Raw genomic sequence first — 23,609 nt, 5'->3', positions numbered from 1 at the left:
GGTTTTTTGTTAAAATTGTTGACAACCACCTTCAAAATAGGTAGGGCAATTTAAAAAAAATAAAAATCTAATGACTATATCTTTAATTATTGACAGGAATTTGTGGTCTACAATCACAACTTATTAGTTCCTGAAGTTTGAAATGAAGGCCAAACTGGCCTCCACAAGGGGCACTAACAAATCCTTGGCATTCCCAGTTAAAAGTAGACTTTTAACAGGTGCAGAAAAACCTCTGCATATGCTCCATAGAGCCACTGCCAGTCAGAGCAAACAACACTGGGCTAGATTGGAAACTACCTTCTACTTGGTCAATGATCATAATTCATACAGGCCATGATCCAGTCCCTCTGCTTAAGAAGGGCAGAGCGCTGGAAGTCCTTGAGTGAGAGGTATCTCAAAAATAGAAGAACAGGGAGGAATGGCCTGGCTCATTCCTACTTCAAACTAGAACACTTAAAGCATGATTCACTTTTTTTGTGTCCGCTGATGAAGTCTTCCTCATGGAAGCTTGAAGTAGAAGCAAAAAGTTGCTCCATCTGATCTGAGTCAGTGGATGCACACAAAGAAGAGAGGAATAATGCTAGTGGGATAGTCAATTCTATTCCACTAACTCTCTTCTGATGAGACTTGTTTGCTTCCAATCTTTCACATACAGAAAGGCTGAGTCCTGGCTACAATATTTTAATAATATGTGATGAGTTAGGAGTATATTAAGGAGCATGGCATAAGGAAGAACATGAACACATGAAAAACTGAAATACAAGGGTGCTGGTGTTGTCATATTCTTACATACCTTAACTCATATACGTGTGTGTGTGCACGTATATGCATGTCTTATCAGAAAGTGGAAAGTGGCATATATGTGAATGAATCTTACGAAGCCTTCCCCTGCTTGAGGAAAATTATGTGTGCCACAAACTAGTCGACATGCCTTATAGCAGTGGTGGGGAACTTATGACCTGTGGGCCTAAGTAGGGATCATTTTGGCCAGACGGCCATTTTCCTGCCTACCTGCCGCCTGATCAGCAGCACTTGTTAAGTCCTTTGCCTTTAGCCATATGTTTTGATTTCAAACTGCAAGGGCAAAGGAAAATGTGCCACCTGACAGAATGCCAAAATGGCCCACAGGGGTTAGACAACCTTAGCAGCCATTTTGTCTGCTGGAAACAGTGCCCCACCCATGCCTCATAGTGTCACACTTTGTTATTATATCTTCTTACTGCTACAGACTAACATAGTTCTCTGCACCTTATCACTGGTTATGGCTTACTTCAATCTAGTCTTCATTTCACACCTGTTTTATACTTCTGCACTGGCTATTAAATAGTAACCTGAAATGAAGCAATAGAAAAAGCACAATATTAAACACAAATTGCTGGCAATTGTTCAAATTTAATTTTTTTCAAAGTTTACTCTATGTGTAGGACAAGCACTCACAATTGGTTTGAATGAAGTTGCAAGAAAAAAATTAATTCAGATAACTGTGTATGCCCTTACTACAGCCATTCCCACCCTGGTGCCCTTCAGATGTTTTGAATGACAGCTCATTCTACCGTGCAACTGTCACTTGGCAGCAGCCATTAATATCAGGCTACAACAGGGGAAGGAAGAGAAAGGATGCTGGGCCACAACCAATTCTGCTGAGAAGCCAGGCTCTGTCCTCCATTGACAGTCACCTGGCAGCAGCCATTACATCAGGCTGCAGCAAAAGCAAGAGAAGGAATGCAGATCCATTCCTGAGTTATACCTGAGAGCAGCAATTTCTTAACACATCCGCTCGCCATCTAGTCATTAGAACAACTTGTAACTAAAAACTGAGGTGCTGAGGTTTTACCCACAGTGCCACCCGCACTGTGATATACCTTACTGAAGTACATTGTTTTAGATGTGGGTACTCCATAGGGGACGTGGGTGGCACTGTGGGTAAAACCTCAGCGCCTAGGACTTGCCGATCGCATGGTCGGCGGTTCGAATCCCCGCGGTGGGGTGCGCTCCCGTCGTTCGGTCCCAGCGCCTGCCAACCTAGCAGTTCAAAAGCACCTCCGGGTGCAAGTAGATAAATAGGGACCGCCTACCAGTGGGAAGGTAAACGGCGTTCCGTGTGCTGCGCACATCTAAAACAATGTTAAGCTTCTGCTCTTCAGGGAATGTGATCTGTCATTTTACTAATTTAGTTCTAATTTTAAAGTTTATGACATACACAAGGCAAGGTGATATACCTTACTGAAGAACAGATATGAATATTCATCAGGTCAGATCGATCCAATGAGAAGATAGAGAGGGAGATCACATCTCTATGGTCACACTAGTCTTGGTGAAGAGGTTGAAATACCAGAGCTATGACAGGGCTCAACAGCACCAGTTGCTTCTCAGTACTAATAAAAACAACATTAAAAAAATACAGTGGCCAAATTGGGGAGGGGGAGTACAGGTTACCACCATTGGTCTTATTCCTGAGAAGATACTGTGCAGTGCAATCAGCTATCAACAACAAAAAGTGCAATTGTGAATCTTATTGACCAAGAGAAAAGTTGTGAGCAAAATAGGAAGAAGCTGCCAACCAGCTCTGTTAATTTTGTGCCATACTACTGAGCACTACCGTACAGAGCTAGGGATCAGAATCTATTTTGTCTCCAGAGGAAACTGATAATGCTAGATCAATAAAAAGCCTTTCCATAGTTCTACTCACAGTCTGGAATCCAGCTGCAGGAGAAATCCCAGTTTGTCATATTCTGAAAGACAAAAGCAGGAGAGTTCAGGTAATTAAGGCAATACAACTTTTCATCATCAGGTGTCCTACAAGAGAGCAGAAACTTTTTAAAAAGATAATCTTTTGTGAAGGGCACAAAAGTTTAGAAACTGGATATGACAGCATGGTTAATAAATTATACCGCCAGATGAATAATTTCTGGTTTCTTAATTTCTAAAGTCAGAACTAAATAGACTATTTTACATGAAGAACCTAGAAAAAAGAATAAAGATGCACTTGCATTTTCTATATACACACATACTTCTTTCAACTTGATCCTGAATGTGAGTTGTCTTGCAAATTTTCTGAAGCACGATCACTCACCTTCTAACAGATTATTTTGTAACTCCTGCCACAATTAAATACAAAGCCTGCATTTATTTGGGGAGGACCTTCAAAATAGGTTTCCCTATAGAAACAGTGCAAGACACCCCAGAATAATTGTTTTTTGATTGGGTATTGATATATTTCCACATGCTGTAGTCTGTATATAGCATAGCGAAGAACTACATTTAACCCTTGCATTTTTACTCAAAAGGGTATAGCAGAAGCGAGTATCAACAACCTCCTATCCTGTTCCATTTGGCAGTCTCAAATCTTACAGAGGTTTCAATCCAAATTGCATTCCTGCCTAGCAAAGGAGGAACAGTAGCAGCCCTGCTTCCAGCTGCTTCAAGTGCTGATGTGCAAAATTTACAGGCTGCATTTACACCTTCTCATCAAGTCAAATAAACTTTCAAATGAATTCCATCACCTCACCATACCCCAGCAAAAACACAACATTCTTTTTAAAACACAAGATAATAATGTCACATTTTCAAGCCAACAATACTGCATTTTGAGAAACAGCATTTTAATTACAAGACATACTATATAATTAAACTTTCCTTTAGGAAGGTTATTGAGAAGACAAATCATTAACACTAAGTGAGTGCAAATCTGAAAGCAAGTGTTATATACTTTCCCTGATCCATATTATCTACACATTTGGGCTGCAAGAGGTAAAATCATGCAGGAAACAATTGAATAAATCCCATGATCAACACAAAGTCTGCAACAGGCAAAAAGTAGCCTTGTCTAAGCACAGTTCCAAGGAATATAAATGAAATACAGCTTAAGACTGGAAGCTCTGAACACTCTAAAATTCCAGTGCCTTCAACTAAAGATTAAGCATTGTGGATTTGCTAGGTATCTCCTGAGCAATGATACTCATAACAGGCACCAGTCACTTTGGGTGGGGATCTATATGGGTGGATATCTCAGTCATTTGTTGCAATACCATACAAAATCTTGTGGGCATCAATATAAATTTGATGCAAACAACCAAGTGTCATACATTATGAAATTGAATTTTAAGCTTCCTTCAGACCTATTAAACCCAACAGACTCCCAGTGACCTTTTACTGTAGCAATACATTCTACCCTTGTTACTTATTGAAGAGCCATACTCTGACCCTTTGAACTGCAGAAAAGGCATGTTCTTGCGTTGCCACCCTCTGGACTTCTCATGGAGGAAGCACATGAAGAAGGGCCTCAGATGATGATTGAACAGTCCAGGTCAGTTTATATGGGGCGAGGTGGTGCTTGAGGTATTGAAGTTCTGGGCTGTTTAAGGCTTTATAGGTCAAAAGCAGCAATTTGAATCAGACCTGGAAACTAGCTTACAAGCAACAGTCAGGCCAGTATCAGTCTAATATGCTCAAACATACTATTGCCCCGGTGAGCAACCTGGCTGCCGAATTCTGCACCAGCTGAAGTTTCCAAACCATTTTCAGAGGCAGCACCACATATAAAGTGTTGCAGTAATCTAACTTAGAGGTTACCAGAGTAATTAACAACAGAAGTTAGGCTCTCACTGTGCAGACAGGGGCACAGCTGGGCCATGCCACCAAAGCCAATTTAGCATCAAGCAACAGCAAAGGTTCCAAGAGTATCCCCAAGCTACATACCCACTCTTTCAAAGGGAGAGCAACCCCATCAGGAGCAGGCAACCTCCCATTCATCCAGTGTAGAGAACCACCCACTAACAGTGGTTCAGTCTTATCTGCATTGAGCTTCAATTTGTTGGCTGTGATCCAGTCCATTACCAAGGAAAGACAATGATAAAGGAGAAGTTGAGCTGTGTGTCATCAGCGTATTATTGACAACAGACTCCAAAGCTCCAGATAAACCCACTCAACAGTTTCATGTAGATGTTAAACAGCATGGGATATAAAATGAACCCTGAGGAACCCCACAATGAAGCCTCCATGGGGTCAAAGAGCACTCCTCAAGCATCACCTTCTGGAAAAGACTGTCCAAGTAGGACTGGAACCACTGCAAAGGAATGCCACCCACCGCCTACTCTGATAGCCACTCCAGATGAAGAAGTCAAGAAGAATGACCAAAGACATATTTTTCCTGTCTCTCTCCCAACAAAGGTCTTTATATAGGGTGACCAAAGCAGTTTCTGTGCCAAAACCGGGCCAAAACCCCAACTGAAATGGATCTAGAAAATCAGTTTCCTCCAAGAGCACTTGGATCTGGTCCATGACCACCCACTCAAGAACCTTGCCCAAGATGGGGAGATAGGCAACTGGCCAGTAATTACTTAGATTTTCCTAATCCAATGAGGGCTTCTTAAGGAGTAGTCTTACCACTCTATCTTTAAAAAAGTATCTCAAAATGTCTATTACTGATACACATATGTGTGGTGCAATTCTCATAAGAGCGTACAGAGGAAGATGGGAGATCCACATTCACAAGCTGAAGATTCTTCAGACTCATAACTGAAAAAGAAACTCACATATATAGAAAATTTGAATAATCAGTTCTCAGATTGATTTATAAGAAAGTCAATTATATCATACATATTCAACAATAATTAATGTTGTGCTTGCATGATAATATATACTTTGTAGCCTAAAAGGCCATCCTAATTTGCCATTGATAGTCAAGTAACAAGACCAGTGGTCAGGGATGATGGGAGCTGTAGTTCCAAAACATCTGGAGGGCCGAGTTTGCCTATGCCTGGTCAAGTAGATACTGCAGATATTTCAAATTTCAAGTATAGGGGTAATAAAAAAAGAGGTAAAAATGTTTTATTCCATGCATCAAAAACTGAGAAATTTCACACTTTTTTTTAAAAAAATTATAGGTAAGTATTAAGAAAGAACAATTCAAACAAATATGCTAATGAGTGCATCAATCTTAACAAAGGTTTGGGACCTGTTGCTATTCTGGATATCATAGAGAAAGCTAAACCTGAAATAAAGGGCAACAAAAGCATTCACTGCATGAGAACACTGACCAATGAATGATTAGGGAAACTTGACCTTGCTATACTAAGAGATGTGAAGAGGAACTCCTGCCCATCTGAAACGATTCAAGCAGAGCTATCTTACTCAATTAAGGAAAAGTAGAAACATTAAGAACTTAGGGAACAAAAATATGAAAACATGTGACTAACTTTCTTTGTACCGCATAGTGCAATGTGTCACAGATAACCCTAGCATATCACAAGTACAAGAAAACAATTTCCCCTCATACCACAAAGCACACTAGGCCTTGGGTCAAGAGAGATAAAAACATATTCTTCTAAGCTATAGGGCATCCTAGTTTCAAATGAGAACCTACCACTGCCAACGATTTAATAATAAAAGTGTAGCAGAAATAACACAAACAGACTTACAGCCAAGCACAGCAAGCTCAATAAACTACACACTTTTCATGCCAAGCTAAACACTGGCACAAATATGGAACTTTCCTCTGAACATCTAGGATCAGTTTAACTGCTGGACAGTTAAGTGAGAAATGCTTAGTCTAATTGCCCAGCTCCCAACAGACCACCCAAACAGACAACACAGCAGAAAGAGCAAATGCATGTACAATCCATCCACCTTCACATTTTCCAGCTGCATCCACATGTTTACACAGAGAGAAGGAAACTAATTTGTCTCTCGTGTGTATTCCTCAGGGGCCAAACCACAAAACGGACTAAATACTCCACAGGCATAATTATGAAAAATTGTATACACAAGTCAAACCAAAGAACATAGATACTACAACTTCAGCTGCTACCTGACAACATTCCTTCTTGTGGAATCTATAATGTCTGCTCTCATTAAAAGAATAAGAGATACAGCCCACTTTTATGCTAAGGGGCTACGTGCACATTTGTGGTACAGTTCTAGAAATATGCCTGTACACTGCTTATGGGAACTGACCCATGCTCTATGCATAAATTCCATCCATTTGCTCTCTCTGTATGTACCACCTTACTTGTCATAGCCTCAGTTTGCAATGGGAATTTTGGTGGCCAATCAGCCTAACCTAACTGATTTCAAGTTTCCTAATAAGACAACACAGAAAGAACATGAATGAATCTAGATTCTTTGCACTTTTGGATAATAGTAATACATGGTTAACTCTGGCTCCAAGACAACCTTCTGTTGAGGTTCACTGGTATTAGCTTTTAGCCTCCTGTTTCTGAATCTTGCCTTCTAATATCTGAGACAAGCAGTTCTACAAAATGTGGTGTGCCCATGCCGATGTTCATTAAAAGTTTCTAGTTTGAGAAACCTGTTTCACAGTTTCAATATATTCGGAGAGTTAGGGAATTCATTATATTGATGAGAGTTCAGACTAATCTTTCTGATCATTCTCTTACTGAACGGACCTGAACCAATGGATTCAAGTTACAAGAAAGGAGATTTTGACTAAACATCAGGAATAATTTCTGACAGTAAGAGTTGCTCCACAGTGGAATAGACTTCCACAAGAGGTGGTGGCCTCTCCTCCTTTGGAGTTTTTTTAAGCAGAGGTTGGATGGCCATCTGTCATGTATAATCTAGTTAAGATTCCTGCATTGCAGGAGGTTGGACTAGATGACCCTCTGGATACCTTCCAACTCTACAATTCTATGATTCTAGGACTGTTACAACGTTTCCTTGGGACATATGCGTATACATGTCTGCAGATTACAGATTACCGTATTTTTCCGTGTATAAGACGACCCCATGTATAAGACAACCCCTATTTTTGGGAGCCCTCAACAGTTGTGGAGCTTCTTTTGTAAGTTCGCTGAGCTGTTGAGCAGCTTTTTGATGATCCCCCGCTCTGGCTGATGGGACTGGTGCCATAATACACCACATACTGGCACTCACCAAATACTCTTCCTAAACCGGGAAGAGCAGGTAAGCTGCCTCCTCTCTGACATTTCCCTGCTACTGCCATAGCACCAGCCCTTGCTCACTTAGCATATTAACCCGTGTATAAGACGACCCTCAATTTATCACAAAAAAAAATAATCAGAAAAAATGTCATCTTATACATGGAAAAATATGGTAATGTTTAAGGAATAAACCCTTATGGAATTAAAATGACTGTCTGGGCAGGATATAGTTGAAATATGCTAGGGGAACTATTTACCATTGCAACCCTAGTTCTATTCTGCTAGAAGACAGCTCTCTTGCCTAGTAGAGTTGGCTCAGAAACTAACATGTTTTCTGAAATACACAAGAGCACAGTGTGAGTTTCTTTGGGTAACAATCTGAATACTGGAGTGCCCTTGTAAGGCCCTTGGGATATGTGTGTGTGTGTGTATATATACAATAGACAATGGATAATAACTTTCCCAGAAAAATATTACAGAGGAACAGGTAGGTGTAGATGAGAAGTGCTGCCACAGTTCACCTGTACAGTGATTATTTTGGTTTCTGGGGAGAAAGAAACCTCCCATCCCAAACTGAGTCTTGATGACAGTTTACCCAGTGGCCTTACCATGGTTTGCACACAACTACTTAATGGGCTGGCTGTTTATAACATCCAACCAACATTATTTATTTCTCCTTGCTATTTCTTACAGATAATATCCAACATGAAAGCCTTAACTAGAATAACTTCCATGCATCTATTATATCAATAAAGATACTTTATAGCCAATTGCTTTATATTTTTCTCACGGAGCAAACATTCATATAAACAGTCTTCAGTCATGAATGCCATCCTTTGATTTAGAGTGTTTAGCAAGTTATGTAATTCAGGTACTGCATTTTCAGTAAAATTTCCTTTCCCATGAAAATGCCTGACTAGACCCCTCAGAAACTTCTTTTCTGGGCTCACATCCAGAACATTTCTCAGTGGCACTCTGCCAGCTCCATATCACCTTAGCAATGAAAGAGTTAGTAATCCACTATTTTGCCTGTATGTATCTTCTGAATAAACAAGGACTGAGACAAAAAAAGAGAAAATGGGGACCAGTAGTCTCAGAGCTTATTCGCAGACTTATGTCAGAGATAGCAAATTCTAAGCATGTGAATATTTTTCTTCTCCACAGTAAATTCAGGGCAGCCTTCAAAACTACGGAAATCTTCCAGACAGGAGTATAAAGAACTCATAGAAAACTCAAAAAGAAAGGGAATATGCATCATCTTTGTCTTTTCTTCTCTAAGAAGTTATGTACTTGGACACATGCAGGTCTTTGTTACATAAACTGTGATTTCATTCAGTGCCATGAATCCTTGTGTAAATGTAGTTAAACATTCCTAAGTGACTGTTTCACAAAAGAGGTTTTGCTCCACTTCAGAAGCCGTATCATATTTCCTAGTAAAAGTCAAAGATAATATTAACAAAAAAGTAATGTGCAAAAGTTCTTGGTGACCTCTGGGGCGAGTCAACTTGATAGATAGATAGATAGATAGATAGATAGATAGATTCTTTATTGTCATTACACAAAAGATATCTGCAAAAGATAACAAATAATAAATAAGAGGACATAGGAATATTTTATTACAAGACTAGATTAAAGGTTATTTCTATGGAGATTCCCACCCACAGATTCATATCCCATAGCCAATAGAGATGAGAGGTGGAAAGGAGACCAATAGTAGAAAAGAACTGCTGCACTTGACAAACAAGGTACAACAGGAATTGGCAAACCATCAGCCAACTCCCAATTAAACTGTCATAGGGATATAAAACATGGAGTAAGCACTGATGCCCAAAGATGAACTGGAGGAAACCAAATGAGCTTCTACAATTCATTGAAACTGATGAAACTTTATGGGCAGTCATGGCAATTATTTATCAAGTAGAAAAAGCTCTACTGCCCTAGGCACAGATGTCCTCAAAGTAGCATTGAAGTAGAGCATTCTGGATCACAAAAGACAAACTCAGACTTCACCATTGAACTTAAAATAAAATGTTTTTCTAATTCATGAGCAGTTTTCTCTAAAAATAAAATAAAATACAGCATTGTTTAAAACTACCATCAGGACATACTGGCTGGGAGCCTAAGTTTCCTCCCACTGGTGGGAGCATCCCTTGAGCAGACTTCTGCTAAAAACATTCCTGGTAGTGTGTGGAGGACAGGGTAATCTCTTGCCAATTCACCTTGGTGTTCCTCCAAATGTATTTGGGAGGGCTGGGGGACTCTTGAAAGCAGCACAAAAAGCAGCATAGCGGACTTATGGGGAAATAGGGAAATGGGTGAAAAATGCTCCCCTCCTATTTTTTAGCTGTTATATTAGCAGCAATTATAAGGCTAAACACTATTTCTTCATCATTTTCTGGAATGACGTATTTTAGTTAACTAAGCAGAAATATTTTATTTTCCAGGGGCATATGATATCCTAACGTATCAGAGATATGCTCCTTCTGTTCATAGACAGGATGCAAAGGAGAATCCTGCAGGTAGAAGAGGGAGAAGCCAATTTCCTACTATATCTGAATAGATTGATAAAATTTGGTCCATAGTAACTATGCTTAAGTAACTTAGTACAAAAAAATACATATAAACCAGCATAACAGGTTTTGGGGGGTATTTTTTGTAATGTTTTAGAACAAGATCAATTATAATGTGCAACCTTGTGCTGCTTTCAACCTGCTGAAACTGTATTGCTTTTTGCTCTTTATATTTGCTTTATTTTATTAAACAAAATTAAAATGATAAAAAACACTTTTCTTTTTCTCTAAGCCTTGGGGGCTTGGGGTTGGTGGATGAGATATGGAGCCCCCTGGTTTATTTTTAAAAAGGAGCAGATGTAGTGAACTATATAATTTATATTGTTTATTTGGTATGAATGTTGTATTTTATTTGTGTACTTTTACCATGTGACTCACCCCGGGATCACCTGGCGATGAAGAAAAGGATAGAAAAAATGGAAGGAAGGAAGGAAGGAAGGAAGGAAGGAAGGAAGGGAGGGAGGGGCTGGAAGCAAAGGTTCTGGACTGCCTTCTTTATAGGGAAGCTGAAGTCTCCTTCATTTCCTTGGACCTAGTAAAAAAAATAATCTTCCAAGCATGAAAGCAATGTCCTTCTGAGCATGCAGTTGTACCCTTCTTAGGGTTGCCATGTGTCCTCTTTTTCCAGGACATATCCTCTTTTTCATGGGTATGTAAAATGAAAGTCATCATAGTGAGCCATAGTTAAAATTAGAAGTTGGCAAATGTGTCCTCTTTTTTGCTCTTCAACTTATGGCAACCCTACAGGCTTAACCCCAGAGCAAAAAGCTCCAAATGTCACTCTCAGAAACCTTTCACCCAAGTCAAAGAAATATTAGATGAGACTGAGAAATTCCCTCAGGACAGACATGATGTGGAAGCTAAGTTCTCATGGAGGTTTCCCCCTAGGAGATACTAAATGCTGCTGCCTAGTATCAGCCCTACCCAAGAGCAGGTCCTCCTCCAGAAGTAATACATAAGTGAGACAGAAAGACGTCAGAACAGGTTTGAGAAATAGAACTATCTCAAGAATTGTAAGAGTCCTCTAATTGTAGCAATCCATTTCCCCAACCCTACAGGGAGAGATGAGGGCAGATGAAAACATTAGCTCATTTGCTTTATTAACACAAGCTTGTTTCTTGCATCTGGTAACAAAAAACAGACAGATCATTCATGGTCCTCTAATAGTATCCCTCCCAGGCACTGATAGTGGTAAAGACAGTTTTCTGATTCAGGAGTCCAGGCCCTGAAATCCAGAATTATTTATTTTGGTGGCCTTTGCATTATGCAATTCAAGTTTCTAACTGCATAAGACCAAGGGTAGTAAACAGCAGATTAGCCATGACACACTCTGTTTCATTGAATCATGGAATCTTTTACATTGTGGGCAAAGAACACTAAACCAGTCAATTGTCAAATTCTAAATACTGTGGTTGAAAGTATGTAGTATGTCAGCATGTAGATGACAAATGCAATTATACAGCCACACACAATGAAGAGGCATAGCAGAGTGGGACATGATTCTCATTTTAAATAGACACTAAGTGCTCTTTTGTAGTTTTCTTTTACTATCAATTGTTGATAATACCAGTTTAGATGCTTAGATCAAATCTACATCCCTATTTCCCCCCCCAATAATTATAATCCAAGATAAAGCTCCTTCAAAATTGATTTGCTCTTTGCTGAAGTTTATTCTTTTGTGAAGATTAATCAATTCTTGGAAATCATAACTGGCCTTTCAAAGTTATCCATTTATCAAAACTGAATATAACTCTTCAACTCTTGTTCTTTCGTTGCACGTGATCCAGACATCGTCCATCAACAAAGGGTGTCTGTTTCAGGGACACTGAATTTTCTAGAACACAATATAATGCCAAATGGAAAAGTTATTGGGTTTAATGCAATTAAGAACAGTACTTCAAACATTCACAAGGGCACATAATGCATAGCAAGTTTGATGTCAACAATGCCAAGACACAAATACACACCCTCAAGTATTTGCTCCATTATGTGGCCTTTTAAAAAGGTTAGCATTATAATAACTCCCCTCCCCCAAAACTTCTGAGGCTGCGTCCCCTCGCTGTATAGCTAAGTGGTGCTAAAACAAAAAAGTAAGTCAACATCAAAATTCTAGTCACTTCTGTGGACAGTGTCACAATATACCGTATTTTTCGCTCTATAAGACGCACCAGACCACAAGACGCGCCTAGTTTTTGGAGGAGGAAAACAAGAAGAAAAAAATTCTGAATCTCAGAAGCCAGAACAGCAAGAGGGATCGCTGCGCAGCGAAAGCAGCACTCCCTCTTGCTGTTCTGGCTTCTGGGATAGCTGCGCAGCCTGCATTCGCTCCATAAGACGCACACACATTTCCCCTTACTATTTAGGAGGGAAAAGGTGAGTCTTATAGAGCAAAAAATACGGTAGTTAAATCACCTGGTGGCACTAGTAGCAGGAAGCGTCTGTGCCTGTTCTGTTATTTTGAGAGAGTTAATAAAGTTATTGACTAGTTTCTTGACTGGTGTGTCCTGTGAGTCAGAGATAGGCAGAAGGCAGATCAGGATCCATGGACAAATCTTTAGGTGATTTATCAGGGTGGAATTAACTGCTAGATATTGAACAACAGAAGCCATTAAAAGTCCACACACACACCCTTTAGAAATTCAAGTTACTGAGAGAAAGACAGCTTGAGGGGTATCCAGGACTGGATTTGCATGTGAAATGACCAAGAGATCAGTTCTAGGCCTGAAACCAAATTGCTCTGCTCAGAGGCCTTAAATGAGAAGTGTGCAGATTGCAGAAGCCTGCTTGTGCCCCCATTTTGCACCTGCATGTGGCTGGTGGTTCTCATGGTTCTACTAAAAAACAAAGATCTATCAAGCCTGTGGTCTGCCAAGCCTTCCTTGAAGCTATCCATAAAAACAGCTTCTAACATCAATGTCTGCCATTTTTTAGATTGTTCTAAAAATATGCGCCCTTCTCCGTGGCTGAAATGCACATATCTCCAGTGCTCCATTAATTTTTGTCAGGAAAAAAAACAAGACAGCAAACAGGCTATCCCTCTGCAACTAAACTACCTTACACACTCATCTATTATATTTGGACAGATTACAGCGTTCACTGCACTGGGACTAGGGAAAAGGAAAACACCCAAGACTTCAAATATCTGGATAATCTCTAAATCTAACTGCCTCCTGCACAGCAGAAATAATCCCACAAGAAAATAGTTCAACACATACAGATGACCATTTAGGGTTTGAAGATAGGCTGGTGCTTTTTCAGAACAAAAGGCATCCCTCCCTATCCCCAGAGGTTCTAGTCTACAGAGACTCCTGTGAAAAGGGGCCAGATGTGTATTGGAGTAGAAAGGCAGAAGTCAACAGAAGATAAGAAAAGGTAGAGCCGTTGGTCATAAAAAGTGGTATGGAAAAGGAAGGAACATGTGTAATGCACAGGTTATGCCATCAAGCAACTTCACATCTTCAGGGACATATGGCACTGGAAAGAAGATTGGAAAAAATTAATAGGGGCATAAAATCAGAACAGTGACTAGAGGTCCGACCCAAAACTTCAAAGTGAGAAGCCATGTGACTGGAAGGACAAACGTGTTGCAACTTCCTCACCACCTCAATTGCCCTGGGGTGTAAGAGGGCCTGCTTTTTCAGTATGCTACGAACTAGATTCCCTAATAGAGGCTACCTGAAAAGTACTTTAAATAGCCACAAAGTCCTTCCTACACATACGAAATGTCAAGGCAACACATAACACATCCTTCTCCAACCTAGTACTCTCCAGATGTTTTGGATTACACCATGGACCAACAACGGTTCATGAGCCTCATTTGAGTATTCTGCAGCACATCTATTAATTTGAAGATGGGAGACAGCACATCTATTGTATTAAATACTCATATTACTTGCATTTAATTAATTGTTTATTTCTTATATATTGTATATAATCATATTACAATCTGAAACGATGGAATTCAGTTGTATTACTACAAAATACACTATATAAAAATAAAAGAAGTAATAAATATGCAATTAAAAATCATGTAGCATCTGGCATAGCACATTACAACTGTGACCACAGGCAGAAAAATAATTAAGGGGTCCACTAAGACCCACAGCAAGTGTCAAGTGATCTGCAGGGGCATAAAGTTTGGGAACCACTGCGCTCAACCTCCCTTCAGTCCCAGTCAGCACAGCCAATGGTCAGGGATGATAGGAGTTGTTGTTCAAAACATCTGGAGTGCACCAGGGTAAAAGAAGGCTGATAGATATGGCACCTTGTCAAGGCCCTGGTGCATCACGTTTCTTTTTTCAGATTGGGGCAAGCATGCAGTATCCTGCATGTGATTAAACCAAATGCATGCTAATTAATTCAACTTTTTCCGAAGCAGCTTTTAAATCAAAGTTTTCAAAACAGTGTATAAAAATCTACAGAAAAATAGCAAGCCAGTAAAAATTGTCACACAAAACAGAGTAAAACAAAAATTAAAATAAAATAGCTGCTAAAAACAACTTAAATGACTGGGCAAATAAAAAGGACTTATCACAACAGGTACCAAGTGAGCAGTCACAGCAAGAGATTCCAGAACCAGGACAGCACCACTGAAAGTAACAGTTCTGTGGTTGCTACCTGCCTAATCTCTGATTGTACGGCCTGCTAGTAAAGAGCCTCCGATGCATATCATAACACATGGATTGGTTCATGTAGAAACAGGTGTTTTTTCAGATAGCAAGGTCTTTTTCAAAGATGAATATGCACCCTCAGATCCCCTATTTTAAGTTTACTTTTAAGAACACAGAAGACATTATAAGTTGTTTAAAGCAATTTTCCATTTAAAACATCTGGTGTCATGAATGTAGAAGGGATTTCATACAGTCACAGAAATTTCTGGTTTCAGTTTTTTAGAATCTAGGAATCAATCAGAAGGTAAAAACGGAAAACGAGGGTAGGAAAAAATAGATGTAAACATGAAATATGAGCAAATTCTGAGTTATTATGTATTCATATAATTGGAAAACTACACAGCTGGAATTTAACTTTAAAATCATCCAAATCGAGCCCCAATGAGCAGAGGAAGCACCTACCCACTCCCAAGTCACCTATTGCAAGTTTCCAACCCTTGAAGAATATTTTTTCTTTAGTGTGTGTATCATTTGATTTCCCCCCTTTTTCTCCCCAACCTGAAGCAGTACCTACTAGGAATGGTTGGGCGTGGAATAGCGACAGGTTCTCTCTTAGCTTTGCCTGTTCCCAGGTTTGCAGCAAGATGTGATGGGAGAGATGACAGAGGCACAAGAGATGTGGATTTTCTCTCTCTCCTTCCTGTTTTAACAAGGAAAGCTATCCCTCAGTCCAGCAACAGACCACACAACTCAAACTTATTACATAGCTTCTTTTTCTCTAGTAGGCAGAGCTCGAAGCACAAAAAAGCCAAAGCTCTTAATATTAAATAACTTTAACATGCAGCTGTTTAACAAACTGTAACCGGTTCCAAGCTTTCTCTCCATGGCTGGCTACTTTAGTATAAAGACTGAATAATCAAATTTTGTTGAGGCAGACAGAGGAACTGATTCCCCCCCCCCCTTTTTTTATTGTCTTCTAACACCTCATGATGTTTGCCCCACACAGAGATACTAGCGCAACAGTATCTGCAAGTACTAAATTGGATCTCTTTAAAACTTAACGATATTTCCCTTCTTCAAGCAAAGCTGGGCAATCTGTGAGCAAGATCATGCACCCTTGCCCAACCAGCCTTTAGGATCACATTCTCAAGAATGAAGCAAGAAGAGCAGGAAGCAGCCTGTGCTTTTTAAAAGACCCCCATTTGAGGTTAGTAACTCAGCACTCTTTCGACAAGGCTTTGCTATTAGTGTTAGGCAGCAAGCTGTGCTTGATTATTGTGCAGGCAGGAGCCTGGGACCATGTTGGAAGGCAGCAAACATTCTTCCCAGAGTACAATTAGAAATCCTGAAAGCAGCTTTTAATGGGAGAGGGTGGGATGAGGCTAGCTTTTAAAGGGGAGGGGAACAAAGCTTCTTTTATTGGGGGCATCACACCTCTTTAGGACTGCAACAAAATCTGGACAATGAGAAATTTCCTACCCTTCCTCTTCCAGAAACGCACATTGCAGAGTACGTGCCCTTAACAGAATATCAGAACTTGTGTTGTGGTAGAAAGCTATGAGCCAGGGGACTTCCGGGTTAGCGCGAACGGCTAATGGCGGATTCCCTCCGAGCTCCGGAGGGAATCGGCTCTGCTGAGGACGGGTCTTGCCGTGCCGGCGACACGGGGACCCTCAGAAACCGCAGGCGCGGAAGCCTGCGGACTTGGTGACTCGGTGGGCACCTTAAGCGCCCTCCCCGACCCACGAAGAGCCTTTTTAAAGGCTGCGGAGAGGGTACGGAGAGTGGCGTGGTGCTGAGAGTAGACCGCTACCTCAGTAGAGCGAAGCCGCAAGCCATGGCCGGAGAGCGCTGACTTTCTTCCCAAAATTTGGACTGGATAACAAAGGACCCGTGAGTAGTGGAATTTGGACTTTAAAAATTTTATCCTGTGAATTCGGCACGATCGGGGGATGTGTTAAAGGGAAGTCCGCACCCCCTCTACTTATAGACGTTTCAAAGCAAGGAACGGAGAATTAAGGCGGAATGAATACTGTTTTGATGATTTAAAAGTTTCTCACAAATTTGATAGAACAAGATTTTTGTGCTGGAGAGAAAGGGAATTTGGAACTTTGTGTGTATCCCCCCCAAAAAACCCGGGAGTGTCCTATTTGGGTCCCGGAGGAAGAAGTGAAAGGAGTTTGACAGCTGTCAAAGAAGCTGTCAAACGGGCGGACAAAGTAAAGAATTTTGCTATTTAATAACTCTTGGAATTAAAGCTGATACATTTGGACTGAGGCGATTGGAAACAAAGTATTGATAATAACAAAGTAACAGATTATTGGAAAAGGACTACTAAATAACTGAAAGCCCCCTAGGGGGAATTAGCGACATTACAATGGCTGCAGAGGGAAAATTACTGGCGGAGATAGAAAAAATGTTCTTTCTCGTGGGAATCCTGCAGGAGCAGAGTATGGCTCTGAGTAAAGTTTTTATGACCTTGAATCCTGAAACAAACAACTCTGCTGAATGCACAAAGGAGATGTATGATAAAAATTCTGCAGCTGAGCAGGAAGAGATGCCTTTGGAATTGACAGAGAAAAAAGAAGGAGTTCAGACACTACAAGTGGAAAACATCAACCAGGAATCTGCAGCGTTAGAGTATGAGCAAGAAGACTTCTGGATTACAGACCTGCGAAAGATGAGAAAGAAGAAGAGAGAAGCCCCTGGAGTACTTGGAATATTAAAACTAGAAAGAACAAAGCAATATGATTGGGACTTTTCTCTTGAGTATGGAAAACTAGATGGCCTTTCGCAGCAAACACTCTTCAACATTCTGAATGAAAGAAAATATGATCTGACTCTGACTGAACTCCTTCGGGGTCTTAGGACCATCAAAGAGGACTACCAATATAGCTGGCAGAGAGGGACTGACAGAGAATCAGACGCCTCGGACGTGAGGAATCCGGGCTAGAAATATTTTTTGTTTGTTTTCTGGACATTTGTCTAGGAAGGGACAGAAACCGGGGCAGGGGGGGGAGAGAATAGAATTATAAAATGTTATGTTTTGTTTTACTTGGTCAATGTGACCTATAATTAATATAATAAAGGGAAAATTTGTGAAGGGGAAGTTAGATCGACCTTAAAAAAAAAGAAATTAATGATTATAAGAGAATTGGATAGTTGAATATAGATAAACAAAAGAATTTAATTTTTAAAAGCAATGTGAATATCTTTAAGAGGTTAGACAAGAACTTGCTGAATTAATTGTGGAATTGGGATGTAAGAGGAGGGGGTGGGGGGAAGTCAACGAAAGTGGGTAAAGAAACTTAGGGTATGTAATTGTATTTGTGTGTTTGTCTGTCTTTGTCTTTGTGTGTGTGTCTGTTGTTATAAAATGTAAAAACCCAATAAAAATTATTTAAAAAAAAAAAAGAAAGCTATGAGCCAGAACACTGATCCATCCTAGTAATAGCACTCCGAAGGTACAATCTATGCAGTGCTGGTTCATAGGTGACCTGAAGTGGCCCAAGGGACAGAATTTGTTTTTAGGCTCCAATTTGTAAGATTATAAATTTCAGTCACAATCGAGAAGCAAAATGAAGTTTCTCCCTGGCTCATAAACTCCGTATGTCTCAACAAACATTGCATTTAAAACTTTGCATACCATCATCTTCCCTCCTGAACAGATTCCTCAACAGGATTTCTTCCCAAAAATGGAGAAGTGATCTATTTAACTGAACTCTCTTTTGGAAGAGTATTTTTCTCCAATTAGTGTACAATGCACTGTATGGTTGGGGTGGTGGTAAGGTGTGCATGTGTATTTATACATTAGATGCAACTAAACCCTCTGCCTAGAAAAAAATATTATCATTATCCTTAGTTAAATTTATATCCAGCCTTTCCACCAAATGGCATGACAATGTAGGATATCATCTGGGAATGGAGGAATACCATTTGTGCAATGTGGATCTGTTGTGCAATCAACAGGTCAGCTGATTTGAGGAATGTGGAGAGGTGGCAAGGAACACAATAAAGCAGGAATGGGGAAACTGTGGCACTCTAGATTTTGTTGAACTAAACTTCCATCATCTCTGACCATTGATCATGCTAGATAGGGCTAATGGAAGCTGAAGTCCAGTAATATCCAGAGGCAGCAGGCTCCCTATCGCTGCAATAAAGTCCTATAGTATCACCCTGCATCTAATGTGTCCGCCACTTAGAACAAATGTTTAGTCAAATTCACAACTGAAGCACTAAAAATGCAACACAAGGAAACAAGAAGTCCACTCTAAGTGGCTTTGAGTTGCCATGGCACACAAAGTAATTTTAAGTAATTCCCTTTTGAAGACAGAGAGTTCATCTGCTAGATTTCTTTCAAGGGCTACTTTGAAGGGTAATCCTGAACTAGGCTTGACAGCCTCTTCTCTGCCTCCCAACATGGCTGTCACATATAAATTAAATGGCAATCTTTTTATGAGGGGGGGAGGGAGGGGGAGGGATTGTTGTACCTGAGCCTATTGAACGTCCAACGGAGTCAGAGGAAAGAACCACTGAATCTGTAACACAAGAGTACAAGTTCATTTTTCCCTTGTCATATAAATCCATTACTTGTTTACAAGAGGCTCCTATTTCCTCTTCCTCAATAAAATCAGTGTACTGGCTACACATTCAGCAAAGAAACTCTAACCACGGCATTTTTTGTGCTACATGTGCAGCTGATCAATCACACTTGAGTGAAACATTAAAAATACTTCTGGCCCAGAATTATATTCCTTCCAGGAAGGGGGTAGGCAGTCCTAAAAGAACCTAATTTTTGTCCCACAGCAGAAATTCAGTAGGGAGCAAGTTTCATGCTGCCTTTGAGAAGCTACTAATGCCTCATAATTATTATTCAAATGTCTTGCAGTTTCTTCTCTGAGTTATTCCTATGCTGTGACAGAGAGAATGAAGTGCACTAGTCAAACAGGTTAGCAAATTACTGTGTCATAGAATACTCATGTGCTACATTCCATCATGTGGGTAGAAGAAGGTATCTGATACATATGAAAGAGAAGCAAGGACTATGTTAGAGATAACATGTGCATTAAGAGCAAATGCCACCACAAGCATAGCTGTTAAAATCACTACTGGAATTATATGGCCTCTTGAGTCTAAGGACATTTTGTTTCAACACTGTCCATGGTTTAACTTCGCAATGTAATAGAGAGATCATGGAGAGAAAGATTGTGGAAGCCAGTTGACAGATACAGAATTCAACTGATAAGATTCAAGATCATTCATAATTCCCTATTTCCAAAAAAGGGCAAGCAACATGGTGAAACCTAAAACCAGAAGGAACCCACAACAACAGTGGATGGAAGCCGGGAGGGAAGGGATGGACACTTTTATTATGTGAATTTTCCCAAGTTTGACTTAGATCCCAATATATTCTATGTTTCATAAGACTCATTTCCCACTTTCTTTTTCCTTGCAATATCCCTCAAGCCATTTGGACATATTCTATGTCCAAAGGAATAATGATTTCAGCAGAATCATGTTTAGCAATAAACCATTTTTATTCTGAAGGTTTAGACTTGTATGTACAGATTGTATGCTGTATTGGAAAGAGTTCTGAGAATCACAAAATAAACCACAGGCCCTGCAGAGATACTTGAAGTTTAATAAAAGATTGATGCAGTTCTTGTATTATATACCGCAGGTAATCCCAAGCCAAACATAGTGATGGACCAACACTAATCTGGTGGCTCCTTTAAAGAAGTGTACACACTGGACAACAATGAAGAAATGTATTATCAAAACTGGTACATTCACCTAATGCAGAACCAAACCATGGCTTAGCCCCAGATAGTGTAGCAGCAGGAGGACCAAAGGAGGAGCATAATCTTCGGTCTGGGAATCCAAACATTTGCTCATACACATTAAACCAAAATTTATTCAGTGTTACATGCAAATCAGGTCAGTGTTAGGTAAGGTGTTCGATATTTTGATTCCATCTCAAAAATAAGATCACAAGATCAAAGAACAAAATTCCAGCTAGTAGCTCCTACTGATCAAGGTAGTTTCTCCAACCTCATGTTGTAATTCACAAACTCAATGAAGTAATACTTTTTGTAGTGTCAACATCTATCATGCATATCTGCTCTAGACGTAAAGCCCACTTGACACAACAACATTAACTAGATTGTGGCTATTCCTAGAACTCCTATACACACATCATTATCTGTGAATAAATTCTTTAAAAAGCATGATCAACACATGATGTGTTGCTTCCTGGAACAGTGCCCTGCTATTTCACGCAGTCAATGCTAAGTCTACTGCCAGATTCCCTTCTCCATTCCAAATTGGATTTAGTTCACAGAAATACTAAGATTGAAGCATATACAGGAAATGCATATGCATACACACAGCTTTTTAACTGTGTTACACCAAACACGGCATTATTAGAAGCACAAAATAAAGCTTTAATTCACAAGTGAGAACATTAGGAAGAATTCTAGCTGTTAACATCTAGAAGTTACTTATGTATTATTGTGCAAATGTGTTGATCAGAGAAACTCCTCCTTCACACAGAACCAATTCTGCATACATCATTGATTCAGTAACAACCTGAAACAAAGGTCTACTCAAATATGGTCCTTTCCAAATAATCTGCTAGCAGTTGATATGGAAAATAATGAAAAGCAAACATCCAACTAGCAACAGTTAATTCCTGAACACACTGAGAAAACTGAATATTGAGATTGCTGTTAAAAGTCTTTATTAAGTCTGCTTTTCCAGTCTGAAATTTGAGTCCCTCAGAATACATTTGTCAAAATCACATGTAACAATTTTCCATGTATGTTTTGTTTCTTTTGCAGCGATAGGACCACAATATTTTATCCATTCACTGACACCCCACTATTAAAAGGATAAACACACACACACACACACACACACACACACACAGAGTAAGCTAGCTGGTAGTAAATATAGTTATTACAGCATAGTCAAGAAAATGTATGCAGTAATCTATCAAGTGGTAGCTTTGTCCACTTCACTGGTCCCTGCAGCCTAATATAACCACTTCCTATTAAAATTGCATGGGGACACCACACCATATATGCATTACCCCTTTTCTTCCCCCACTCCAATAGTAGGAGCTATGAGGAACTGCTCTAGCTACTAACAGTTCACAAGGAAGGCATATTATTCTTGTTCCCAGGCTTAGAGCCAGTTTGGGGTTGCTCAATACACACCCACACAAAAGCACCCAGCCAGTCAGTGGACTGTACCCATCAGTTTCAGGACCCTTGTTCAGATTCGTATCTGAAAATAATAATAATGTGGAATTCCATCAACTACTGAGCATCCTGTCTTGCTTTGGTGCTTCTTATTTGTCTGGACTATGAATGCCCTGCATCAGCCACTCAGGGCTTTTTGGCAGTCACCCACACCTCCTCCAGAGTTATTACCACGTTTATGGACCTTTGTTCAAAATGAACTGAACGCTGCCAACTGCACTGAAACACACGCTACAAAATTATTTATTCACATTGTCATCAGGTGGAACTGTTCCTTTATTTATTCTACTGTTGATAGTACTCTGCTTTCAAGAGAAAGAAAAAGGCAACCTGTTAAGAGAGTCTTAACATCTAACATGGATGTAGATACTTTAATCATTTGCTCAGGTATGGTCCAAAGTTCATTCAATTCCAATTGCTCTATTCCACGTTACATAAAACTTACAAAAGCACAAGCAGCCACACGATGTGCAGATACAAATAAAACCTTTCCAAGTATTCCATCAGCCATACTTTTGCAGCGCTCAGGAATGTGAGATGACTTACAAACTGCAGTGACAACTCTGCAAAGGTGCAGAAACAACAGCCCTTTTGAGGCAACATAATCAGGGAGCAAACCATGCTAGTACAGGTATTGGAGAGCAATCCCTGCCAGATTCTACATACATACAAACTGTACACACACAGGATCTGTTCTGTTTATGAGGATATGGCCTGCTGACACAATCCAGTGCTCTGTGTTCTTTCTCTCTCTCTCTCTCTCTCTCTCTCTCTCTCTCTCTCTCTCTCTCACACACACACACACACACACACACACACACTGAAGTATACCATGTATTATGTTTTTGAAAAGAGGGACATGGCAGAATTGAAACAGGGGGACTGGAAGCTACTAGCAAGTTAACTTATGGATTGAGCCTCCGTCAGGTTGCCTGTCCAAACTGACAGAAGAAAGGGGCCCATGGTGCATTTTTATTCCCTTTACTGAAGGAAAGCAGCAACAGGATCCAGCAGCCGGAAACATCTGATTGTAAAAAGCATTTCCAATAAATTCTGGATTTTCTACTTTAATAAACTACCTCCTTAAAATGAGATTGCTTTACAAAGTCTTACTCTGTGTGTGTTTCACTAAATTACCCCCATGGACCACAAAAGTTGGAGGTGCGCCTGTGAGGCCCAACTGAGAAGCATATGTACCTAAAGCAATTCTTATGTTAAAAATGCATTGAAAGATGGGAGTCATTAAGTTTATAAAGATGCAGAGTT

At 40.0% G+C, this 23,609-nt stretch overlaps 1 protein-coding gene and 1 long non-coding RNA gene across 11 annotated transcripts in view; one reads left to right on the top strand and one right to left on the bottom strand.

Moving 5' to 3' along the window:
* The window catches only part of ST3GAL3 (ST3 beta-galactoside alpha-2,3-sialyltransferase 3), a 185,931-nt gene that overhangs the window by 121,536 nt on the left and 40,786 nt on the right, over positions 1-23,609 (bottom strand). For 5 of the 10 annotated variants that reach the window (XR_014157370.1, XM_081865550.1, XM_081865551.1 and 2 more), the window contains exons 3-5: positions 19,572-19,619; positions 15,656-15,781; positions 2,690-2,732 (exon numbers count right to left, since the gene is read on the bottom strand). The exons of 1 other annotated variant lie outside the window; for it this stretch is intronic. Coding sequence is in view for 8 of the 9 variants with exons in the window: in XM_081865550.1 (XP_081721676.1) it covers positions 2,690-2,732; positions 15,656-15,781; positions 19,572-19,619 (217 nt within the window). In the remaining variant the exon portion in view is untranslated. Of the gene's footprint in view, positions 1-1,270; positions 1,332-2,689; positions 2,733-15,655; positions 15,782-19,571; positions 19,620-23,609 lie in introns of those variants that run through there. 4 more of the 10 variants (XM_081865556.1, XM_081865552.1, XM_081865555.1 and 1 more) reach the window with 4 other exon arrangements.
* Positions 2,671-9,236, top strand: LOC309343757. Its single transcript, XR_014157390.1, has 2 exons — positions 2,671-2,759; positions 9,066-9,236. It is a non-coding gene; the product is annotated as an uncharacterized lncRNA (long non-coding RNA).

Source organism: Podarcis erhardii, assembly GCF_964252035.2.
Source record: "Podarcis erhardii genome assembly, chromosome: 6".
NCBI classification, from domain to species: domain Eukaryota; kingdom Metazoa; phylum Chordata; class Lepidosauria; order Squamata; family Lacertidae; genus Podarcis; species Podarcis erhardii.
Note: the sequence above shows the minus strand (reverse complement) of the source record. Positions and strands in the feature narration are given on the sequence as shown.